We start from the raw sequence: 15717 nt of genomic DNA, 5'->3' as shown, positions 1-15717 counted from the left end.
TGTGTGTGTGTGGTACAGTGCATTCTGGGTACTCACAGGGCACTTAGTGATGCTCTGTTCCCATTGGCTCATGCTGACGCTCTCCTCCAGTGTGGTGCACTTCCTCAACACCAGGTCCCAGCCACAATACGGGTCCCTCGCCCCCACACACGCCCTGACAGAGAGGAGACATATTGACTGATTAATTGATTCATATATTAATTAAAGAGAGAAAAGGCGAGAGGGTGTGAAAAGGTTAGTCCTCAGTCATGTTCTGATCTGTAAACTTTTTAGGAATAAGCAAGACTATCACAAACTATTATCACAGTACAGATTTGTAATGGGACCAGTCTAATACCAGCTCAATCCCCTTCTGGCTTTTCCAGGTCTCTGTTTAGGAGGCGTAGAGGTTTCCAGCACAATAAAGTACCTGATGTCTCTCTTCTGTCATGCAAATAAGAGAGCCGTGTCACAACCTACACTCATCTCTCAGATGGTATTAGCTACAGTAATAGTCTGTCGAATATAATAGTGATAGATTGTGTACTGACACACATTCGTTCGTCTGTCAGAAGACAAAAAAAATAACAGTTTATAATCTACTCAGGTGTTACTGACCCAGGTGTTACCCTCCATCTCTAAATCTAAACCAGAGAATAACTTATGTCTATGTGAGATGAAAATTGTAGGTTGGTTTTCACCTATTTGCTGTGGTTTCTCCAAATCTCTTCATTGAAGTCTTTGTAAATCATGCATTGCGCTCAAAATGGCACCCTGTTCCCTATATAGTGCACTACTTTTGACCAGAGCCCTATCAAATAGTAGTGCCCTAAATAGGGAATAGGGTGCCATTTAATACATAGTTCGTCTCTGTGAATCACGTTTTCTACTGTTATCCTTGGCACTGTGTTCATATCCAGGCCTTTGCTCTGAACGATCTGGTGCCTCTGTCAGAAACTCAATATGTCCCATTAACATACTCCCACTACAATAGCCACAGCAGCTGAGGGGACAAGAAGGCAGACCAACACTATATTACATTGGCATCATGCCAGGCCCACTATAATTGGATAAATTAACAAGTAATTAGCTTGTAACAACTATGAAACTACATGCAGTTGTGGAGAAGTAGTGTATGTGTGAGGGTCTGTGGGTGGGTCTTTGTCTGAAACCTAATCTCTGGTGGACAGATTCTCATGGACAGATGAAACGTTGAGAATCTGTCAAGGCACAAATATAATTATGTGATTACGAGCAGCAGTAGTTTCTGGTTTTGGGTTTTTGTGATTGATTATTTGGACGAATCAGGATTGAGCAAAGGTGGTGCTTAAGCTGGTGCAATGTTATTCAAGCTCGTGATGAACGGTTTCCACTAGATTCCACAGCAACAAAGTCAAAATTGGTGATATTGTAAAAATTCATCAAAACGATAATGTGCTGTTTGACTATGATAAATACAGGTGCAATTAGTGGAAGGGTTTTGCTGAGAGTTTCCATTTCCACGGGAGGACTCTTCGCTTCCTTCCTTTGCACAAAGGTAATCACAATTGTTAACGGCATATACCACAGAAGAAAAAAAGGAAATTACAAATAATTTTACTTCTGGGTTACCAAGATTATCTGAAACCTGAAGACTTGTTTTAGCTCCATAAAATAATGTCTAGACTTTAGCTCAGTTGGCTAACATATTCTTGGTCACCTGGATTGCACAGCTTTGATACTTAGGAGGTTGTGTGTGTGTGTATGTGTGTATGTGTGTATGTGTGTGTGTGTGTGTGTGTGTGTGTGTGTGTGTGTGTGTGTGTGTGTGTGTGTGTGTGTGTGTGTGTGTGTGTGTGTGTGTGTGTGTGTGTACACATCTGTGTGTGTACACATCTGTGTGTACTACTCACTCTCTGGTCTTGTGGAAGTTGCATCTCATCAGTGGTATCTTGATGACCTGGTCTCTGACCCCGACATACAGCTCACTGCTGCTGTGAAGGATCAGGAGGCTTCTGATTGGTTGTCTCCTCCTGGGCGGAAACAACTCAATCTCATCCAATAGACAGCTGCCCATGGACTGGTTCAGAGGAGACAGGACCTTACGGATGGTTCCATAATCTGGAGAGGAGAGAGTAACAGAAGGGGGTAGATAAAAAAAGAGGGAACATTTCTGTCTCATATGTATTAAACATTATTCTTCTTTTTCAAAGGGAGTGGATGAGGGAGAGGAAGTCACCATTGACTCCACATAGTTGCAACATCCCCAATCAACTACAATAGCTTATTCCCACTGGAAAAGTACACTACATGACCAAAAGTATGTGGAGACCTGCTCGTCAAACATCTCATTCCAAAATCATCGGCATTAATATGGGTTGGTCCTTCCTTAACTGCTATAACAGCCTCCACTCTTCTGGGAAGGCATTCCACTACATGATGGAATATTGCTGCCTGGACTTTCTTCCATTCAGCCACAAGAGCATTAGTGAAGTCGGGCACTGATGTTGGGCAATTAGGCCTGGCTCGCAGTCGGCATTCCAATTCATCCAAAAGGTGTTCGGTGGGGTTGAGGTCAGGGCTTTTTGCAGGCCAGTCATGCTCTTCCGCACTGATCTCAACAAACCATTTCTGTATGGACCTCGCTTGGCCTTCCCCAAACTGTTGCCACAAAGTTGGAAGCACAGAATCATTCAGAATGTCATTGTATGCTGTAGTGATTTCCCTTCACTGGAACTAAGGGGCCTAGCCCTAACCATGAAAAATAGCCCCAGACTATAATTCCTCCCTTAACAAACAGTTGGTACTGTGCATTCGGACAGGTAGCGTTCTCCTGGCATCCGCTAAACTCAGATTTGTCCATCGGACTGCCAGATGGTAAAGCGTGATTCAGCACTCCAGATAACTAATTTCCACTTCTCCAGAGTCCAATGACGGCGAGCTTTACACCACTCCAGCCGACACTTGGCATTGCGTATGGTGATATTAGGCTTGTGTATTAGGCTGCTCGGCCAAGGAAACCCATTTCATGAAGCTCCCGATGAACAGTCCTTGTGCTGACATTGCTTCCATAGGAAGTTTGGAACTCGGTAGTGAGGGTTGCAAACGAGAACAAAATATTTTTGACAGGCTACGCACTTCAGCACTCTGCGATACCAATCTGTGAGCTTGTGTGGCTTATCACTTCGCGGCTGAACCGTTGTTGCTTCTAGACGTTTCCCCTTCACAATATCAGCACTTACAGTTGACTGGGGCAGCTCTAGTTCCTGAAATGAGTCTAACTGACTTGTTGGGAAGATGGTATCCTATGACGGTGCCATGTTGAAAGTTACTAAGCTGATCAGGCCACCAAATCCACTCATTTAAAGTGTTTAAAGACATGCTAAACTGCAATCATAGGAAGTCTTGATTTACAGATTAGGCCAGCATTTAACAGATGACCTCTGTGGTCCACTACTGTAATGTTCCATGCAGATTGCCTCCATTCAATTCCATTTATTCTTGGCAAGAATGGGAACATCCCATGTGATTGCATAAGATACAGAATTTGGAGGCAACTCAAGCAAACATCGTCAATTATACATGTATTCCCTGTGGGGAGGGGAATGTAATTAGATCTAAGAAAGTTGAATTTCTATTCCCGAACACAAAGCTTCAAGGTGGTAAAATACAAAAGTACAGTCCTGCCCCGAAGTAGTTTTGCACTGCGGCAGCAATGGATGTTTTATAGATCTGTAGGGAAACTGATATCCGAGATACTCAGAAATTGATGACTAAACTTGACTAAAAGCTACAAGCAAAGAAATGTTGGAAATAGTTTGGTTCAACATGCTACAATAGTGTTAGTGTTCATGGCTTGATCCTGCCTAAAAACAGTTTGTTTTGTCTATTTTATACAAACAGGAATTAAAGAGGATTTGTGGGGTGTTTCAAAGCCAAAAGTTGGAAAACAATTGTACGACACTACCTAGTTGTTCGGCCCTCTAGTAAAACAATCAGGTACCAGAGCAGTGCAGTAGAGCGCTAATAGCCAGTGATGAGCTATGTATGCTAGCCATTGCTAATGGCCTGACACTGGTTCAGATGTTTTCATTAGGGTCTGGTTAGCATCCAGAAACTTGTTTGCTCTGTGTGAACCCACCGATCTCATTGCCGCATTAATCACACAGACACATTCACGCACGTATAAGCACACATCCACACACAATGAGAGTGGAGATACACACACTCGCTCACTCACTCATGCACATACGAATACACACAACCACAATGGGAGCAATGTTTTGTTAGCAGGACCGTCAGACAGACAGAAATGCCCCAGGGCTAGTGATGCAGAACAGGTGGAGGAGGGATCCAGAAATAACAGGGGCACAGAATGAGACAGAGCATGGCTGTATAATCCAGCAGTGTAAGAGGAGGTTAAGCCTTCCAGTCTGGTTGCTGTGTTACATACTTCCTGTCCTCTGTCTGGTTGCTGTGTTACATACGGTACCTGTGTTTTTCTCATTACCGCCATGCTTCCCCTTGACAGGCGACTGGTTGCAATTTCATGGTGTTTAACATCTCTCAGTGAGGGATTGAGTGTGTGGAAAAGGATGTTGTGTGTGTCTGAGGCGGGGGGGTGAGTCTGCTGGATGTGCAAGGTTGTGTGCGTGTATAAGCTTGTGTGCCTCTGTGTGTGTGTGTGTGTGTGTGTGTGTGTGTGTGTGTGTGTGTGTGTGTGTGTGTGTGTGTGTGTGTGTGTGTGTGTGTGTGTGTGTGTGTGTGTGTGTGTGTGTGTGTGTGTGTGTACTGCTGCATATGGAGGACACATGGCAGTTCATTGCGATCCCATTAATGTCAGCTGAATGAAAGCTTTGATGACTCCTCAGAGCTTCACATCTAATGCCTTCATTCACCTTCCTGAACCACTCCACCATGTGCAGAGTCAAAGGGCTAGGAATCACACACACACACACACACACACACACACACACACACACACACACACACACACACACACACACACACACACACACACACACACACACACACACACACACACACACACACACACACACACACACACACACACACACACACACACACACACACACACACACTTCAAATTTACCTGTGGCCAGGTAGATGATATGGAACAACATGTCTTTGCCCTGCACCACGTCCACAGCTACATGGGAGAAGCGGATATTATCCTCCATAAAGTAAGGGACAGGCTGGACCGGCTGAACCACCTCATTCATCAGCAGGAACTTCTGGGCATCCTGCAGGTTCCTCTCTGTCAGATTCACGTAGGAGCCGTAGTCTATGGTACCACACTCGAGGGAGAAAGAGAGGGACAGAGATCATTTATTTGTGCTTCCCATGACTGTGTTTTTGTATTTTAATGCAATATATACAGTACCAGTCAAAATGTTCGGACACACCTACTCATTCCAGGGTTTTTCTTATTTTTTTTAAAAACTATGTACTACAATGTAGAATAATAGTGAAGACATCAAAACTATGAAATAACATATATGGAATCATGGAGTAACCAAAAAAGTGTTAAACAAATCAAAATATATTTTATATTTGAGATTCTACAAAGTAGCTACCCTTTGCCTTGATGACAGTTTACAGATCTGAGGAAGTGACTACTTTTCTGAAACTATTGGATTGGCTGCCTTCAACTAATGGCAGGGCTATATCTGGAACTGCACGTTGAAGGTAGAAATATAATGAATAGAGCACACACAATCTCCTGCACTATTCCAATCTATCTGAGAGTCTTATTGGATCTACACAATACATTTATTTCTGAACATTTTGTAAATGTTCATTCTCCTGAATATCCATTGCCCCAGTTGTACAATCAAATCAAACCAATGAATTTTGTACACAAAAGTATAAATAAGTTGTGATGCTCAACTACGGACTCTTCCAACAAGCCACTGAAAAGTTTGAAAGCTGCAATTAATTGTATGATACCTGAAAATACTGCAGAGTAATTCAAATCCATTTGCAAACATTGGAAACAGCAAGTTGGATGCTTAGCAAAAACAACTTTGAACCTCTTTGTCCATCTGAGGGTAAATGTTCTTGTTACGAACACACACTTGACCATCTTTAAAGGGATAGTTTACTCAGACTAAAACAAAAGATTTTCCACCTACCTTGGCTGCAGTTGATTCATGAGGGGATGTTGATTCATGTTTTGGGATATTTAGTTTTCTTTTGACACTCAATAGCCATCATTTGTTACGGTTAGCACTCTCAATTTAACATTCAACTGTTCTTGTGCCTGAGTAATAAAACTAAATACTTTTGGGACAACATTTTATTAGCATGTTGTTACATAATACATTTGCAATTGCATTTTAATTGCATAGAAATGAGCTGAAATGAGCTCACAAGAGGAATAGTGACTATTCCTTATTCTACTTATGTAATAACTCCATTATCATGCAAGTCCTATGTAACAACAATGTTGCTATTGTAATAATCACAAAGTTACTACACAAGAACTTGATGCCAAGTTTTACTGTATTACCTTATGTCTCACTCATTGTGAAAATATATTTGTTAGCCATTTTGAAGCTGCTGGTCTACTCTAATGTTGAGGTGATTCCATGTCCCTCATATATTTCATTCTGACTATAAACTATATTAAGACGAATATCTAAGAGCCCCCTAAACCACATGCTTATGATCATATATTTAGACTAATTGAACTAACTGTTGTAGCTTTTTGGCAGCCATCAAAAAAAATGTTGCTTTTATTTATTAAAATATCTTAAAATATTTTGGGGTCTTCTGAGACATATTCCAATACTTTAATATTATGTTGTTTTTCTGAGACCTGTACTTGAATATTAAATAAAATATTTGACTTTTAGTTGAAATGTCATAACCTATATTTGACGACCTTGAGTTTTTGAAAAGGTAGTATTTTCAAATGAACTACAAAACATAACTATTTTCTACCCAGGTCTGGTACTAACTGTATAATATAGTGAGATATGCATGTAAAATGTATTATAACAACCATTGGGAAATCATCAATAAGAGTTTTGTGCAAAACACATCAATCTCTCTCTGACAATGAGTTAAACAATGAATTCATTTTGCATTTAAAAGTGAGAGATGACTATCTGCACTCAGACACACCCACCCCAGTCTGATGGTATATTAACTGTTAATACACAGCAACATGATTCACCATGATCTATGACTACTGGATCAATTCATACAGTTTAAGAGAAGAGGGAGATATTTCTCTAGACAGATTGATTATTAACCATTCAATCAATGGCCAGGGTGTGTGTGAGTAATGATTTCACAGGAAGTTGGGGAAAGATCCACTTTGCGGTGTGTATGTATGTGTGTATGTGTGTGTGTGAGTCTCTCTCTCACTCTGTGTGTGTGTGTGTGTGTGTGTGTGTGTGTGTGTGTGTGTGTGTGTGTGTGTGTGTGTGTGTGTGTGTGTGTGTGTGTGTGTGTGTGTGTGTGTTTGTGTGTGTGTGTGTGTAGGGTGCTAGATATATGGGTAGGCCATTTTACATCAATGCAGGGCTGCCATAAATCCAAAGCTCGTAAATCGAATCCTCCAACATTGACAAATACTTGATGAAGATGTCACCCCAACCTAGATAAAGTGTGCTGTGCTCCAACAGTGAAATGTGTGTGTGTGTGTGTGTGTATGCATGTGTGTGCGTACGTGTGTCAAATGGTGCAGCTCAGAGCAATTCCCCCTTAGCTTGGAAAAGGCTGGTTTACACACACACACACACACACACACACACACACACACACACACACACACACACACACACACACACACACACACACACACACACACACTTTATCCTCTCTAACAGGGCCCTGTGCAGACCTACACAGCCACAGTGGGCAGGGCAAGGCTTTGGTCAGATACTACAAGCCAGAGGAAATTGGTTTCCATCCAGGCAATTTCTCCTAGCCTCAAGTGACTGGAATCTGTGTGTGTGTGCGTTTCTTCATGTGCAAATATGTGTGTCTATCAAGCGTAAAACTCGCTGACCAAGTTCACCTTAGGCTTTTGGTTACATGAGTGATATGGAACATGTGTGTGTGTGTGTGTGTGTGTGTGTGTGTGTGTGTGTGTGTGTGTGTGTGTGTGTGTGTGTGTGTGTGTGTGTGTGTGTGTGTGTGTGTGTGTGTGTGTGTGTCTGTATGTGTGTCTTTGTGTGTGTGTGTGTGTGTGTGTGGACCCTCCACTGGCTCCCCCAACCCCCTGAGAAAATGAAATCACATTCAGACTGCTGTGTGTAGATTGGGTCATATGCTAAGCCTGCTAGCCCTGAGAGCTGCTAGCCCTGAGAGCTGCTAGCCCTGAGAACTGCTAGCCCTTCCAGCCATACACCATTCTCTCTGTGTTATGACTAAAAAGCACAGGCAAAGGCTTCCAAATCCTCCCTCTGTTCCAAAGCCCTATGGGGTCAGAGCCTAGCCGCGTGAAGTAGTATAAACGTGCTGAGGGTACTGCAGCACCCCCTGATTTTTTAAATTTATAAATAAAATTAAACAACATTTTAAAATGTAGGGTTAGGGTTAGGGTTAGTGCACTGGACCTTTAATACGCGGAACAATAATATAAACGTGTTATAAACGTGTCATAAACATGTAAAGTGTTGCTCCCATGTTTCATGAGCTAAAAAAAATATCCCTGAAATGTTCCATATGCACAAAAAGCTTATTTCTATCAAATGTTGTGCTCAAATTTGTTTACATCACTGTTGGTGAGCATTTCTCCTTGGTCAAATTAATCCATCCACCTGAAAAGTGTGGCATATCAAGAAGCTGATTAAACAGCAAGATTGTACATTACCTTGCACGGTGAACAATAAAAGGACACTCTAAAATGTACAGTTTTGTCACACAACACAATGCCACAGATGTCTCAACTTTTGAGGGAGTGTACAATTGGTATGCTGACTGCAGGAATGTCCACCAGAGCTGTTGCCAGATAATTTAATGTTCATTTCTCTACCATAAGCCGCTTCCAATGTCGTTTTAAAGAATTCGGCATTATGTCCAACTGGCCTCACAACCACAGACCACGTGTAACCACGCCAGCACAAGGACCTCCGCATACGGTTTCTTCACGAGCGGGATCGTCTGAGACCAGCCACCTGGATTTCTGCAAAAACTGTCAGAAACTGTCTCAGGGAAGCTCATCTGAGTGCTCGTCGTCATCACCAGGGTCTTGGCCTGACTGCAGTTCGGCATTGTAACCGACTTCAGTGGGAAAATGCTCACCTTCGATGACCACTGGCACGCTGGAGAAGTATGCTCTTCATGGATGAATCTTGATTTCAACTGTATTGGGCAGTACGGCGTCATGTGGGTGAGCGGTTTGCTGATGTCAATGTTGTGAACAGAGTGCCCCATGGTGGCGGTGGGGTTATAGTATGGGCAGGAATAAGCTATCAACAACAAACACAATTGTATTTTATGAATGGCAATTTGAATGCACAGAGATACTTGGGCCCATTGCCGTGCCATTAATCCGCCACCATCACCTCATGTTTCAGCATTTTAATGCACAGCACCATGTAACAAGGATCTGTACACAATTCCTGGAAGCTGAAAATGTCCCAGTTCTTCCATGGCCTGTATATTCACCAGAAATGTCCCCCATTGAGCATGTTTGCATGCTCTGGCTCGACATGTACGACAGCGCGTTCCAGTTCCCATTTATATCCAGCAACTTCGCAAAGCCATTGAAGAGGAGTGGGACAACATTCCACAGGCCACAATCAACAGCCTGTTCAACTTTATACAAAGGAGATATGTCACGCTGCATGAGGCAAATGGTGGTCCCACCAGATACTGACTGGTTTTCTGATCCACCCCCCTACCTTTTTGTTAAGGTATCTATGAGCAACATATGCATATCTGTATTCCCAGTCATGTGAAATCCATCGATCAGAGCCTCATTTATTGAAATCGACTGATATGAACTGTAACTCGGTAAAATCTTGGAAATTGTCGCATTTTGCATTCCTATTTTCGCTCATTGTAGTATTAGTTGAGCGACATCGACGTCTGTAGCGTGTAGCGTGTTGTCAGCATCTCCACTTTGGTAAAAAAGGTAGTTGTATAATTAAGAACATGACTCAATAGTCGGAGTTGTAAGAGTCGTTGCCCTGTCCCTTTCTCTTTGATTGTCATTTTAATGGAATCCATGAAGAACACAACCCTGTGCTCTGACATTTACATCAAAAAGTGCAAAGTTATAGGCAAAGAAAACAAAACATCCACTTCAAATAAAATATTTTTCAAATAACATGGAAAACAAACACTTTTTGTGCAGTATTAATTTACAATAGTTACAAACCACATAATGTACATTACTGTATTGTACACAAGCTGGTCATCTAGAATTGTAAGTAGACTTTCCATCACCATGAAGAAAAACAATGTACAGTAGAGTAATTGAGTACATTGAGACATCAAGTGGTTTGTGATGATGTGATGATGTGGCTGAGTTGGTAGAGCATGGCGCTTGCAATACTAGGGTTGTGGGTTTGAAAAAGCATGCAAATGTATGTACTCACTACTGTAAGTTCTTTTGGATAAGAGTGTCTACTGAAAAGGAATGAATAGACCATTTCAGTTCACATAGAAATAAGTTGCATTTGCAAAGTATTTCAAGAAACTGCAAAACATATCAAGCAACTATTTTTATATTCCAACAGTATTAATCAGATTAACTGTTTTGTACAGAGTCAAGTTACAAATGCTGGTAAACATTCAAATACATTTAGTACATTTTTTCTCAAAAGTCATGCACTGAGCCTTTACTAGTCCTGTATTAGTAGACCGATAAAGACATCTTCAGCTTGGGCAAAAAATAATAATTCTGCATCCCCCCAATAGGCAAAAAAAATCACAGCACCCCCACCCCCAAACAAATTTCCTTGGCTATGGGTCAGAGAGGCTTCAGAAAATGAAGTGCCATTCATGATAGGTTGAAGTTGCCCTTTAACACAGATCTAGGATCAGATTACTCTCAACCCACTCCTAACCTTAAACTATAAGGGAGAGGTAATAACACCTGGTCCTGGGTCAGTGGTTAGGGGTAACTTCTTCCGGCTCCAGGTACTGTAGTGGTGCGATTGGGATGTTGTAAATTTCACATCAGTGAGTTTTATAACGCGAGGTCGTCATTATTAACAGGTTTGTGAGGAGATTGAAAGAGAGAGAGTGAGAGAGAATGAATTAATGAGAGGGAGTGTACAGGAACTCTGGGGCTTGTTCATCAGCCCTGCACGCTCGCACACACACACGCACGCACACGCACACACACACACACACACACAGACATGCACACACACACACACACACACACACACACACACACACACACACACACACACACACACACACACACACACACACACACACACACACACACACACAAACAAAAAACACACAAACAAAACACAAACACAAATGCATACCCACCCATACACATAACCACATGCACACACACACTTTCTGTTGTATGTGATTATGTTTGTGTGTGTTGGTTAATTGGACAGAGTTGTTGAGGTGATAAAATCTCTCAGAATAACCAGGTGAAAACCTGTGTCCATGACGGCTAGATGTCCACCAGAACTGACTGTCCATGGGAAACAGACACAGGCGCGGTCGTCCGTCACCATCTCAGATGTAAGATCTTAATTTGATCACTCTTTTGTTGCTGACAAAATGCCTGCATAGCAGGAAATGCAAACTTAGTGTATTTGAGTTTTTAAAACACTTCTAAAGTGTATAATTTCCCATTTTAAAAATCTACTTAATTTTCCTTAACGAAAAATGTATCAACCCCTACAAAAACGTCCATTAATTATATCTCCTGCTGTAGCAAACTGGCTCAAATTAAGATCCTACATCTGTAAGGCACTGAGTCATACATCTGTCTTGTCACACTATGGTAGTAGCTATTAGCCTGATTTGTTATATTCAATTGGTCATATTCAACTTTAAAAACTGATTCAGGCTCATGCCTCCCAAAACATATCCCAATCTGATCCTGTGCCTGGCTTAACCCTGATAGAATAACACCTAGCTGAGCTCATGGCTCAAGGCCTTGTTTCTACAATAGAGATAGAAGATTTTCCTGTGAGCTGTGTCGGTGGCCATACTGGAGTTTCTTACCTGAAAGTCAGGGTTAGAGTTGGGGTAGGTGTATATTTACCTGAAAGTCAGGGTTAGAGTTGGGATAGGTGTATATTTACCTGAAAGTCAGGGTTAGAGTTGGGGTAGGTGTATATTTACCTGACAGTCAGGGTTAGAGTTGGGATAGGTGTATATTTACCTGAAAGTCAGGGTTAGAGTTGGGGTAGGTGTATATTTACCTGAAAGTCAGGGTTAGAGTTGGGGTAGGTGTATATTTACCTGAAAGTCAGGGTTAGAGTTGGGATAGGTGTATATTTACCTGAAAGTCAGGGTTAGAGTTGGGATAGGTGTATATTTACCTGAAAGCCAGGGTTAGAGTTGGGGTAGGTGTATATTTACCTGAAAGTCAGGGTTAGAGTTGGGATAGGTGTATATTTACCTGACAGTCAGGGTTAGAGTTGGGGTAGGTGTATATTTACCTGAAAGTCAGGGTTAGAGTTGGGATAGGTGTATATTTACCTGAAAGTCAGGGTTAGAGTTGGGATAGGTGTATATTTACCTGAAAGTCAGGGTTAGAGTTGGGGTAGGTGTATATTTACCTGAAAGTCAGGGTTAGAGTTGGGGTAGGTGTATATTTACCTGAAAGTCAGGGTTAGGGTTGGGGTAGGTGTATATTTACCTGAAAGTCAGGGTTAGGGTTGGGGTAGGTGTATATTTACCTGGAAGTCAGGGTTAAGGGTGGTGTATACTTGTTTTAATGACATGTCTGTAGACAATTAGAATGTGACAAGTGTCGCTGGTCAAAACAACATTTAATTTATACTCTGGTGGAACGTCTGTCGACCGGCACTGCGACTGTTTCCTTGTAGCACAGACATGAAAAAAATGTATGTCTCTGCAAACTTCGCAATGCCCGTTGTCGTGGTTACTGGGCTGCTACAGCAACAAGACCAAATCCACTGTGACAAGACAGTGCAGTCGTTCTAAAATTCTCATATTGAATGACCTACTTTTATCTTGTCATACACACAACCAAAACCTAATTTCTATAAACTCGCCATCATTACCTTTGTCACGCCCTGGTCGAAGTATTTTGTGTTTTTCTTTATGTATTTGGTCAGGCCAGGGTGTGACATGGGTTTTTTGTATGTGGTGTGTAGATAGTGGGATTGTAGCTTAGTGGGGTGTTCTAGGTTAGTCTATGGCTGTCTGAAGTGGTTCTCAATCAGAGGCAGGTGTTTATTGTTGTCTCTGATTGGGAACCATATTTAGGCAGCCATATTCTTTGGTTGTATTGTGGGTGATTGTCTTGATGTTCTTAGTCTGTGTTAGTTTGCACCAGTTAAGGCTGTTTTGGTTTTCACTAAGTTTATTGTTTTGTAGAGTTTGTGTTTTGGATTCGTGTTACGTTGTGTGATTAAACATGGATCGCAATATACACGCTGCAGTTTGGTCCGACTCTCCTTCACCACATGAAAACGGTGACAACCTTGTAATTAATTATGTTGTTGTGGTGGGTTTATTTTCCTTTAATAACGAATAAAAAGTAGCTAAAGTTAAGGTGTTGTCAGCTATACTCTGGTCATTATTTGAACTGGTTAGCCTGCTAGTTAGCTAGCTAACAAGCTATTAACGAACCAAAACATTGTTTAGAAAGTTGCTTTTAGTTGCCTTGCTTGCTAGATGGACATTTACCAAGTACATTTGTTAATGGATGGGTTTATAGGTGTTCAAATAAAGCAAGTATGCTATTTGGAGCACTGGGCTGCTGAAGCCGTGTCTGAATCCTGGCTTAGGAAGGCCACCAAAAATTCTGAAATTTCCATCCCCAACTACAACATTTTCCATCAAGACAGAACTGCTAAAGGGGGTGGAATTGCAATCTACTATAGAGATACAGAGTTCTGTCAGACTATCCAGGTCTATGCCCAAAGTTCAAGTTTATACTTTTAAAGATCAATCTCTCCAAAAATAAGTCCCTCACTGTTGCTGCTTGTTATAGAGCCCCCTCCGCTCCCAGCTGTGCCCTGGACACCATATGTGAATTGATTGCCCCCCCATTTATTGTCAGAGTTCGTACTACTAGTTGACCTACATTGGGATATGCTTAACACCCCGGTCATCCTACAATCTAAGTTAGGTGCCCTTAATCTCACACAAATGATCAAGGAACCTACCAGGTACAACCCCAAATCCATAAACATGGGCACCCTCAACTTGCCCTCTAAATACACCTCTGCTGTTTTCAACCAGGATCTCAGCGGTCACTGATTCATTCCCTGCGCCCGTTATGGGTCAATGGTCAAATGACCACCCCTCATCACTGTCAAATGCTCCCTAAAACACTTCTGTGAGCAGGCCTTTCTAATTGACCTGGCCTGGGTATCCTGGAAGGATATCGATCTCATCCCGTCAGTAGAGAATGCCTGGTTATTCTTTAAAAGTGCTTTCTTCAACATCTTAAATAAGCATGCCCCTTTCCTAAATTGTAGAACCAAGAACAGATATAGACCTTGGTTAACTCCAGGCTAGACTGACCTATGACACCCTTTGGCATACTGCACTAGCTTCGAATAGTCCCCGTGATATGCAACTTTTTAGGGAAGTCAGGAACCAATACACACAGTCTGTTAGGAAAGCAAAGGCTAGCTTTTTCAAACAGAAATTTGCATCCTGCAGCACTAATTCCAAAATGTTTTGGGACACTGTAAAGTCCATGGAGAATACCTCCTCCCAGCTGCACACTGCACTGAGACTAGGAAACACTGTCACCACTGATAAATCCACGATAATTGAGAATTTCAATAAGCATTTCTCTACGGCTGGCCATGCTTTCCACCTGGCTACCCCTACTCCGGCCAACAGCTCTGCACCCCCCGCAGCGACTGGCCCAAGCCCCCCGCTTCTCCTTCACCCAAATCCAGACAGCTGACGTTCTGAAAGAGCTGCAAAATCTGGATCCCTTCCTAAAATTATCCGCCACCTTTGTTGCAACCCCTATTACTAGTCTGTTCAACCTCTCTTTCGTATCGTCTGAGATTTCTAAAGACTGGAAAGTGGCTGTGGTCATCCCTCTCTTCAAAGGGGAGACACTCTAGACCCAAACCCTGCCCTGCCTTTCTAAGGTCTTCGAAATCCAAGTGAACAAACAGATCGTCCGACCATTTCGAATTCCACCATACCTTGTCCGCTATGCAATCTGATTTCCGAGCTGGTCACGGGGGTGCCTGAGGTGAACCCAAGTCCTAAATGATATCATAACCAGCATCGATAAAAGACAGTACCGTGCAGCCATCTTCATCGACCTGGCCAAGGCTTTCGACTCCGTCAATCACCGTATTCTTATCGGCAGGCTCAACAGCCTTGGTTTCTCTACTGGATGCCTCGCATGGTTCACCAACTACTTCTCAGATAGAGTTCAGTGTATCAAATCGGAGGGCCTGTTGACCGGACCTCTGGCAGTCTCTATGGGGGTGCCACAGGGTTAAATTCTCGGGCCGACTCTTTTCTCTGTATATATCAATTATGTCACTCTTGCTGCGGCTGATTCTTTGATCCACCTCTATGCAGACGACACCATTCTGTATACATCTGGCCCTTCTTTGGACACTG

The 15717-nt window shown here is 42.3% G+C and overlaps 1 protein-coding gene across 2 annotated transcripts in view; it reads right to left on the bottom strand.

The window, feature by feature from the left end:
- Positions 1–15717, bottom strand: part of sema5a (sema domain, seven thrombospondin repeats (type 1 and type 1-like), transmembrane domain (TM) and short cytoplasmic domain, (semaphorin) 5A) — a 205228-nt gene that overhangs the window by 80966 nt on the left and 108545 nt on the right. For both annotated transcript variants that reach the window (XM_052483480.1, XM_052483481.1), the window contains 3 exons: positions 5072–5276; positions 1872–2079; positions 37–154 (listed from right to left, as the gene is read on the bottom strand). In XM_052483480.1, coding sequence (XP_052339440.1) covers positions 37–154; positions 1872–2079; positions 5072–5276 — 531 coding nt within the window. The remainder of the gene's footprint in view (positions 1–36; positions 155–1871; positions 2080–5071; positions 5277–15717) is intronic.

The sequence above is a fragment of the Oncorhynchus keta genome, chromosome 28, assembly GCF_023373465.1.
Source record: "Oncorhynchus keta strain PuntledgeMale-10-30-2019 chromosome 28, Oket_V2, whole genome shotgun sequence".
NCBI lineage: Eukaryota > Metazoa > Chordata > Actinopteri > Salmoniformes > Salmonidae > Oncorhynchus > Oncorhynchus keta.
This window is presented reverse-complemented; position numbering and strand designations above follow the sequence as displayed.